At 49.4% G+C, this 10,059-nt stretch overlaps 1 protein-coding gene across 1 annotated transcript in view; it reads right to left on the reverse strand.

Annotated features, from left to right (window-relative positions):
* The window catches only part of CYP24A1 (cytochrome P450 family 24 subfamily A member 1), a gene marked incomplete at both ends in the record, with an annotated part of 13,456 nt that extends 4,808 nt beyond the window's left edge, over positions 1 to 8,648 (reverse strand). The window contains 6 exon segments of the mRNA XM_082856904.1: positions 1,213 to 1,324; positions 1,985 to 2,076; positions 4,527 to 4,623; positions 6,466 to 6,559; positions 7,979 to 8,169; positions 8,391 to 8,648. Of these exon segments, the coding sequence (XP_082713030.1) occupies positions 1,213 to 1,324; positions 1,985 to 2,076; positions 4,527 to 4,623; positions 6,466 to 6,559; positions 7,979 to 8,169; positions 8,391 to 8,648 (844 nt within the window).
* Between the last annotated feature and the right edge of the window lie 1,411 nt (positions 8,649 to 10,059).

Below are 10,059 nucleotides of genomic sequence, written 5' to 3' on the forward strand. Positions count from 1 at the left end.
CTGATTCTAGAGTCTGGGGTGGGCCTGGAAGTCTGATTTCTAACAAGCTATCAGGGGATGCTGTTGCTGGGTCTGCAGTCACGTTTTGAGTAGGAAGAGGTTAGAGCTTGGGAGAGGGAGGTCATCATGAGACAGAGGTGACATTTGGGTCCGTTCTCAGAATCAGAACTTGGTCCCATATCCAAGCATCTAGCAGATATGGTCACTGATACAGGCACAGTGGGATCTGGCTCCCAAATCCTGGCAGCAGAGGAGAGGAGAAACCCTCCACCATTGTTACCAAACATAAACACACACATACACACACGTGCAGTGCCCATGCATGCTGACAGTAATGGTGATGTTTGTCAAGTACATTCTAGGCATGCACCTCCCTCACTTCAATCCATCATACAAGCCACCACCGTAATAATAATCATGGTGATGATGGTAAAAATGATGACAATAAATGGCACAGCAGTTAGAGTTGGATCTTCTGCCTGGCTTCAACCCTGGTTTTGCCATTACCCAGCATGCAATCTTGATAAAGTTACTTAATTTTGCGTCTCAGTTCTATCACTCAGGCCTAATAGAAAACCCTACTTCACAGGGTTTCTGTGAGAATTAAATGAGTGTGTGTGTGTATACTCAGAACAATACTTAGCACCAAATATTCCCTTCATCCTGTAGCAGAAATAGCTCTGATCCATTGAGATATTGGACTGTGCCAGGTTTTGGGTTTTTTTAGGTTTTGCAGAAATTATGTTACCTATTTTCTTGGCAGGAAATAGTGACAGTTCCCACTACATCATATGCCAGGTTTTAAGTGATCTATATTAGAACTGAAAACAGTTGTACTGAGGTACATACTACTACTACTACTACCACTATTAACCCATTTTAGAGGTGAGACAACTGAGAATGAAAAAGAGTGCATTTGGCCAAACCACCACACCCAATGACAGAGCTGGGACTTGAACCCAGGAATCTTTGACTCCAAAGCTCTTGTTTTTAACCACTCCTAGTTCCCAAAGAAGACTACAGAAAACTACCTCCTGCCTTTTCCTAGAATTCATCTGTACCAGGGCGATCCCCAAATTCATGAGTTTGCAAAGCCCAAAAGAATCCGGAGGAGCAACTCCATCAAAGGATGGGGTGCTGAGGCCAAGATCATCCAGACCTTCCAGCAGCAGCTCCGGAGACAGGGTTGCTGGGTACATGTGGCCACGTTACCCGATTTGAAAATGGTGTCCCAGGCCAGAGTGTGCGCCTGCCAGACCTTGGTGTTGAGGCTCTTGTGCAGCTCGACCGGCGTGACCATCATTCTCCCAAATGTGCTCATCATCTGTGGGGAACACAAATGCCTTTTCACCCCCGTTTCTCTTTCTCTCAAAGACAACTTGCACTCCTTGAGAGAAGCGTTCTAAACAACTGCACCCTTTGCTCCCCTAAAGGCCGGAATTCCAAGGATGCCTCAGGGCTCTCAGCACAGTCCGCGGCCCCACCCTCCAGGGACATATGAAAATCATCTTTGGGATGCTTTTCCACTGGATGTGTTTCATAAAAAAAATTGATCTTATGACCTAAACATAAAAAAAGAAGGATACAAATCTCATATCCATTTCCATTTCCATAATTTCCAAACTTCAGCCATTCCTAAAACCAGTTTCACAGGGTCTACTATCTCTACATACAACCTAAACAATCCCCCAAATTTTAATCTAAAAATTTTCAGACTCTTCACAACAGTATTTTAATCAACTGACCTTTAACTGAAATACCTACTTTCACCTTGCCTGACAACGACTGAATGTGCCTTTTTTTATTATATGTACGTCTATGTATGTTCATTCATGAAAATATGCAACACATATTAAAATGAACACTTAACTACTGTAATCAAATATGTGTGGATGCCACTCTTGGGAAACACTGTGATGCAGCACATTTGTTAGGTTCTGTAAACGTTTTATAAGGAAAGGTTCTCTACCTAGGAGATGCTTACTGTTTTGATGGCCATGATGAAGTTCAAAGCTTCATCGCCTGCATTCTTCTGAAGGAGCCCAAATCTCTTCTCATATAGCACAAGGCAGATGCCTGTTATTTAAAATAATCAACACTGTTACCCATTCACAACGACACTGGCGTCCATGATTAGCTGGCTACCAAAGGCTCAATTCTGTCTCCCATAAAAGTGAGGTCTTGGGCTTCACTGGTGGCGCAGTGGTTGAGAGTCCACCTGCCGATGCAGGGGACACGGGTTCGTGCCCCGGTCCGGGAGGATCCCACATGCCGCGGAGCGGCTGGGCCCGTGAGCCATGGCCGCTGAGCCTGCGCGTCCGGAGCCTGTGCTCCGCAACGGGAGAGGCCACAACAGTGAGAGGCCCGCGTACCGCAAAAAAAAAAGGTCTTTTCGAAGAACAGAGGAAAAGCAAATTCTCTGAGAGAAAGGTGCCTGATTACTCTCCTCTCTTTCTAGAATTATTTCCAGGTCCAATGACTCATCCCCTGCAGAACCTCCTGATCCGAAAAGCCACTGTGAAGATGCAGCCATTTTTGTACATGAGTGAATCTCTCCTGTAATGTCTTGATCTTCTCAGAGTTTACCCTTGATATCATGTGTAGCTGCCATTGTTAATGACCTACTCCATACTCATTCTTGCCCATTTCTTCCCTAAGAGAACCCCGATTTTATTTAGGCTGTCAATGTATCAGTCCTCAGGCAATAAGTCAGGATTGATCTAAGACAATTCTGTTCCCTGATTTCCCAGGCTTCCTGTAGCAGCCAAAGCAGTCACATGACCCAGGTCTGGCCAATGAGATTCAAGGGAGACACTTTTGCTTTCTTGATAAAGGGGAAAGCACAGCTGGTTTAGCTCTTCCCTCCTTCCTTCTTGTTTTTGCTAGAATGCAGGGGTGAGGCCAGGAGGGGCAGGAGCCATTCTGCAAGAAGCCAACTAGCTCAGGATGGATGAGAAGGAAGACAGAACAGGCTTGGGTCCCAGGGACATCACTGAGTGCCAGCTGTGGACTGGCTTCCTCAGGACTTCTCATAATGCTGGACAATAATTTGTCAACCACCATGGTCAGGTTTTCTTTGACTTGCAAAGAAATGCATTTGATACTCCTTAATCTGGGTATTTCCAGTGGACGATTTCCAAAGCATACTCTTCTTTTCTCCTCTATAATCATTCCCTCTTTCCCTTAACACCTTCTGTGGATTTCTTATTGGCATGGGGCTTTCTCATGTGCTAAGATGACAGTCTGTAACTTTACAACGAGGTCTATCTGATGGGGGAGACAGGTCAGGACAAAAGCCTCCGTCCCGGGGCACCCTCTCCAATCCCTCACGTTAGCAGTCAAGAGTGATCCTTCCGGCAAATCGGACCTTGGCACCTTCCTGCTAAAATCACTCTCCTATTGCTCCCAGGGACTCTGGGCTCAAAGCCAAATGCCCATCCCTGGTTTACAGGACTGACATGGGCTGGCCGCTGCTTCCTCCTATCCTCTGCCCTGGACATGCTCGTCCCTTGCTGGACATGCTCCAGTTACTCAGAACACCCTTCTTTCTCCTCAACGCAACACTCTCTGTTCCTTCAGCCTGGAACATTCCATCTTCCTTCACTTTCACCTGGGAAACTCCTGCTTATCCCCCAGGCCTCGGCTGAGATGGTACCACCTCTGTGAAGCATCCCTGACCATGCTCAGCTGAGGCAGCCGCTAGGATTCTCCCCCAGCCTTGAACCCCCTCAGTCAAGTGCTCCGCATTCTACTGCTACTGCCTCGTTCCCCTGCCTCCATATCGACTGGGCAGCGAGCACGTCAAGGCAGGGCTTTGCTTTTATTCCCAGCGTGGTCCTTGAAAACAGTGACCATGCTCCCTTCTGTTCGGAACTTTCCATGGCTCAACATCGGACTCAAAGTAAATGTTCTTGCGGGGACTTTCAGGCCCCGGCTTAATCTTTCTCAGCTCCTCTTTCCCCTCCCCCCATAATCCACTCCCACCAGCATCCTCGAAGTTCCCCAAAGACATTATTCATACTTTCACCCCAGGACATTTGCACCTCCTGACTCCACTGTCCCAGCAGGCTTCCCACAGATACCCCAGTGGCTTGCTCCTTGCCTTCCTTTAGGTCTCACCTCAAATGTCTCCTTACCAAGCAGACTTGCCTCACCTAGGAACCTACATTCTTTCTTGACTCCCTTACTCCTTGGCAGAGTATATATTAAAATATATTTACTAGTTGATTGTCATCCCTACTAAAATCTGAGCTCCATGTGAACAAGGATGTTGCCTGTTTTGTTCACTGCTGTGTCCCTAGTACAGTGCCTGACACATAGCAGGTGTTGTATAAATGTTTGTTGAATGACTACATAAACAGTCCAGAGGGTAGAGCATCACCTAAATGCCTGAAAGCATTAAGAGGGCTGCTATGGCCTTTCCTACTCAGCAATAGTGTATGATTACAGAAGAGTTGTCCACAGGGCCATGTCTGTCCTCAAAATCACTTGCAAAATCAAATGAACAAGACGTGAAGAAAACTTACTTTCAAATGACCATTTGTTCAGCTCACTGTACAAGTCTTCAATGCAGCCACGCTCATCACAGAGCTCGCTTATTCTACCTGTAAAATCAGCCAAGACCTTAACAGAAAGAAATCACCAAAGACACATTTCAGTCACTGGAGGAAAACAAAAGTTTCAAGTTCAGTAAGTTAGCTTCAGGTTTTGCTACCTTGTATATTCACTGCCCATAATGTTACTCATTCTGAATCATCACTAATTATATATTCTCCTTGGCAGTTCATCTTCTGCCCCAACACCCTTGTCCTGGGTTATTTCCTGAGCTTTCCCTGCAGCCTCCCTGAAGCTTAGGTTTCAGCTTTTGATCTAAATTTAAGAAAAGGAAAACATTTCTTCTAATCAGAATGGAGAATAAACCACAAAGGAGGAATCAGCCCAGTGTCTCTGTGGGGACAACGTCTCAAGGACTCTGGCTACCCTGAGGTTTGCCACTTCCATAGCTGGGCAGGCAAACGTCTCCTTACTGGTTGGTGTTGTATGAAGCATGTTAAGCTTAGAGCCAGGGAACTGTAAGTTCTGGACGCAGCGCCTTTACTAAACAGCTCTGTCACCTTGGACAGGTCCTATACAGCCCCTAGAGGCCAGTTTCTACAATCAGGGTTTTAGACGACTAATGCTTTGCATTTAATGAGGCTTGTATAGAACGAGGCATGGTACAACGTGTATTACCTTAGCTGATCCTCAAATAACCTCATGAGGTAGAAAGTACTGTCATTACTCCCATTTCCTAGGTAACAGATGAGAAAACTGAGGCTTAGAGAGTAGCTAAGCCACTCTCCCTTGGACACACAAAAGTGGCTCTGCTGGGGTCTGAAATAGGGTATATGGGACTACAAAATCCACAGGTGCAACTAATGGGCATGTTTAGTTTGTCCACATGGCATGTTAAAAAGTACTTTGAATTAGTTACCATCAAAAAATCCAGAGATATCACATGAACATATGAATTTTCCATTAGTCATCAAAAAATAATAATAATTACTAGATCTGGTGACACTGGGTCTACATTTCCATGTGGCAGGCATTTGCCAGAGCTGGGGCAGCTGTCCCCTCTAGAAAGGGCATGCACTATTCTGCTTGCTAAAATCCCTATTGGGCCTGTCTTATACATTGATATTAATCACCTGGCCCTTGGAAGCTTCTGAATTTGCAATCTTTCACCTACATGATCCTATGTGGGTCCAGTTCAAAATAAATACTGAGAGTGAACAGGAGTAAAAAGAATCCTCTACATGTTTAAATCCTTCCCCCTTTGGGCCCCTGCTGGCTAAAGGATAACATCTAAAAACCTTAGCATGGCACAAAAATATTGTAAAGACCTGCCCTCTGCCCAGCATCATTTCAGAGAAAGCTTCACTTCAGCTGCACTAAATGTACTGTTCTCTGAACACACCATCTCATGCCTCCATATTTGCAGCAGGCTATGCTCTCTGCCTGAATGCCTTTTCCCACCTTCTCTGGCTTGCAGACTCCTGCTCATCCTAAAAAACCCAGCTCAGCTGTCACTACCTAGGAAGTTTATAGTGTTATCTCATTTAATCCTCACAGTAAACCTATGGAGTGGGAATTGTTACTCCCAGTCTATAGACTGGGAAGGTGAGCAAGTTAAATGGTACAGTCAGGTTACATAGCTGGTGGGGGTGGGGTGACGTTCAAAACCAGGACTGTAGAATGTCAAAGTCTATGCGCGTAACTGCTCCCTTATCGTAATACTACTTTAAAAGGGAGTGAAGGAGGGGGGAATAAGGAAGGAGGATGTGGAGAGGAATGAGGAGAAAAGGAAGACTCCTGAATCATCCAAATTGCCTGCCTTTTCTTCTGCACTTTGTAGCTGTGGCTTGAAGCTCCACTAAATCCCTCCACCCCCAGGAGAACCAGGAAAGCGAACCCCGTCCTGCAAACCTCATTGATTTTGTTGTCCAGCTTCATAATTTCCACTGGTTTCATTAGTTTCTTTTGAAAGGCACTCCTGACCCTCTGCCAGTCTTCTCCTTCCCTGGGAGAGAAGCAGAATTATATTTAGAGCAAACGGAAAGGAAAAGAACGAAGAAGCAGAGACACCTCCAGTTCTCTGACTTCATAAACTATATAACCAAATGAACACAGAATCGTGCCAAGAAACAGCCAGAGAATAATTAGTATTGGAATATTCGGGGCTGGTTTGACAATACGATGAATAATCACTTTTCCCTTGAGCCAAAGATTGCACAGAAAGATGAAGTCCACATATTTGGGTTCAGAACTTTTGATGTGCCCTCGCTGGGGCTGAACTGGGAGGCCAGTGGCCTGTTTCCAGCATAAGGGTGGGCACGTGAACACCCACTTCACCAGCAACTCAGGTCTGTTTGAGGAAAAAAATCTTGTCTTCTTTCAATTGGGTTGAAAGGCACATTCACAGAACACCTCGAACTTAGAATTTTGCCATTGCCTTCAAATAACAGTGAGAGATTCACCGGAGCTGTAAAAAGCCTGTTCTCATCATGAACCCTTTTGCACTTGCTCTATAGATGACCACGCTGCCTGTGATGCATCATGCATTAATACCGTTTTTAATTCCAGTAATTAGGGACTTCCCTGGTGGCTCAGTGGTTAAGAACCTGCCTGCCAATGCAGGGGACACGGGTTCGATCCCTGGTCCCAGAAGATCCCACATGCCGCAGAGCAACTAAGCCCGTGCTCCACAACTACTGAGCCTACGCTCTAGAGCTGGCGAGCCCGCTAGCCACACCTAGAAAAAGCCGCAGCGCAGCAACGAAGACCCAATGTAGCCATAAATAAATAAATCCAGTAATTATATATATCCTGAAAAATACGACTATTAGGCATTATAATTTGGGGGTAAAAAAAGTGCTAACGTATTAAATGCTAACAATGTCAAAGCTGAGGAATCATATCACATTAGAGTATTTCTCTCTAACATGCAACCTCCACACCCCTCCATGCCAGCTTGCCAAGTAGGTCTATCTCCTAATTCCCACAGTTTCCTTTACAAAGGAAGGTCATTGTCAAAAGCAAAAGGAGTTAACTTCTGGCGTTTGAGCTACCAAGGGGGGAGAGGGGCGGGTCGCAGAATTTTAAGGGATAATTTTGTTTGTATAACATGTTTGCCTTGGCACGCTAACTTGACAATCTCATTCCACCCAAGAGTCCAAACATCATAATTCGCGTAACCTTTTTTTTGACATTTCTTTGACGGAAAGGCCTGGCCCAGCCCCCTTGCCAGAAAGAACACAAGTGTTGCGTACTCAGCCCAGACGTCCCTCCACCCACTCTAGTCCACGCAAGAGCCCGTGACCGCAGCAGGTACGGGCTTCCGTGTTCTCCCTGCATTAGAAGGGTCCAACCCCAGGGAACCCTCATTCCCGTCCCTTCCCAATTTCCAGCCGCCGAACCCCATCCTGCTTCCTGGACTCACAAGATCAGCAGTCCGTAGCCCTCCTCGCGATAGTCGCGATAGGCCTTCCACGGTTTGATCTCCAGACGCTGGGGGTACGCGCTCTCCGTGCGGTAGAGCGCTTCCAGCAGACACGGCGAGCCCAAGTGCACCGAGTCGAAGGAACCCAACTTCATGCGGAAAATCTTGCCGTATTTCTCGTGGTACTCCGCCTGCAGCGGGCCGGGCAGGGTGCGAAGTAAGCGCGCATCCGCTGCAGAGTCCCAAGAGCGCTTCTCCCTCCTCCCCGCCTCCTTCCTCTCGGGGACCGGGGCCCGCTGCAGCCTGGACACACAACCGAGCGCACCGTGCGCCCGAACCGCGCGCCTTGGGGAGGGTTTGGAGAGCAAGGCGGGGAGCAGAACGGGAACTGGGGGCGCGACGAGGCATTTACCAGCGTGTTGTGCTGTTTCTTGAGCCCTCCTTTCCAGAGAATCTCCAGCAGACTGCCCAGCAGTGGCCACTTGGTGGGACCGGGCAGGGCGGCCGCGTCTTGCGCCTCGCCCTGTTCCATCATGGGGCAGAGGGGCACCTCCCGCGGCCGACGGGGCGCGCACGCCGTAGATGTCACGGGTCTGAGGGGCTGCCCCAGGCTGCGCAGCTCCTGTAGGAAGGCGGCAAGGGAGCGGCTCTTGCCGATGGGGGAGCTCATGGCAGCGGGGGAGACCGGGCGCTTGGGAATGTGCGGGGGCTGGGAAGGGCGAGGTGGCTAAAGAGGCGCCAGCGAGAGCTGGGGCCTTGACGATTCTGCGGAAGAGAGGCAAAGAGGGGCAGCAGGTGTGATGGAGAGGGCGGAAGACGGACAGAGAGCAGAAAGGAACTCGGCGAGGATGCTCGACGCTGCACCGCGCGGCAGCCTCTGGGAGCGGATGCCCGCTCAGCGCTGGCCGCAGGGGCTGGAGGAGCGCAGCCGGGAGTTGGGTGGCTCTTGGAAGAGGAAAGGAAAGGACGTGAGTCCGCCTGCTGGTTGCAAGTCTGACTTCCAGCTCTGGAGTAGCGAAGTGGAGGTGTCTAGGAAGGTAGAAGAGATGCTGCTGGCGCTGCGCTTTCCTCCTGTCCCTCTCCATGCTCCATGCCCGGGGACCATGTATTTATGGAGACAGGGCAGGCCCTGGGTGGCCAATGAGCACGCTAAGTGGGGCGGAGTGGGTTACGGCTGGCCAGGCCCGGAGGGACGCGGGACCTGGGGTTGGGGGTGGTGCATGGAAGTAGGATGGAGTCAGCGAGGTGAGCGAGGGCGCCGGGCCTCGGGTGACCGGAGCGCGGCTCTCCGGGCGGGAACGCCGCGGACTCCACCCTGGAGATAATCCCCCAGGGAAGGCACGCTCACTGGAGTTCACCGGACGTGCGCCGAGCGCGCCTCCCCGCCCTCCCCCGGCGGCCGGGAACTGCAGCCTCGCGCTTGCACAATCGCGCCGCCGCGCTGGCGAGGTCTCCGAGTACCGCCCCGAGGAGGCTGCCGGCGCCTGCCGGAGCCCGAGAGCCCGCGCGTTGCCCGAAACCAGTTTTTTTGCCAGCCTGGACGGAAGTGTTTTTGGAGGAAGGTTGGCTTTCTGCACCTCCCAAGGTGGGGAGGGTTTGAGTCTTAGAGAAAGGCACCCGAAGAGGGGATTTCACCTTAGGGTCTTAACTTGGGCAAGGAGGAGCCGCTGAATTTGGAGAGTTTTCTCCCTAGCTGCTCCATTTTGGTTGTTATGAAGATGTAATGAGTGAGTGCAGGTAAAGCGCCTACAACGTAGTCCACCGTCAGTACGCCACCTGATGTTGCCATTTTAGCTGCTTATGAAATGCGAGGCAAAAGCAGGGCTCGTGGTTGAGACTGGGCATCTGCCCCTCCCTCCATTTGGACACCGACCACCTTGTGCAAAAGCTAGGCACCTGCACCTTCGAACCGCGGCCCCTACCATCCCCATCCATCCCTACAAAGTCCATCTTAAGCAAGCGCGGGAGGGAACACACCATACACACACACACACACACACACACACACACACACACACACACTTCCTAGGGTCCTCGTGGCTGGCAAGGGTAGAACTCTCTGTACTAACCGAGGAAGAGAA

This window comes from Leucopleurus acutus (assembly GCF_964270905.1).
Source record: "Leucopleurus acutus genome assembly, chromosome: 16".
Classification (NCBI taxonomy): Eukaryota; Metazoa; Chordata; class Mammalia; order Artiodactyla; family Delphinidae; genus Leucopleurus; species Leucopleurus acutus.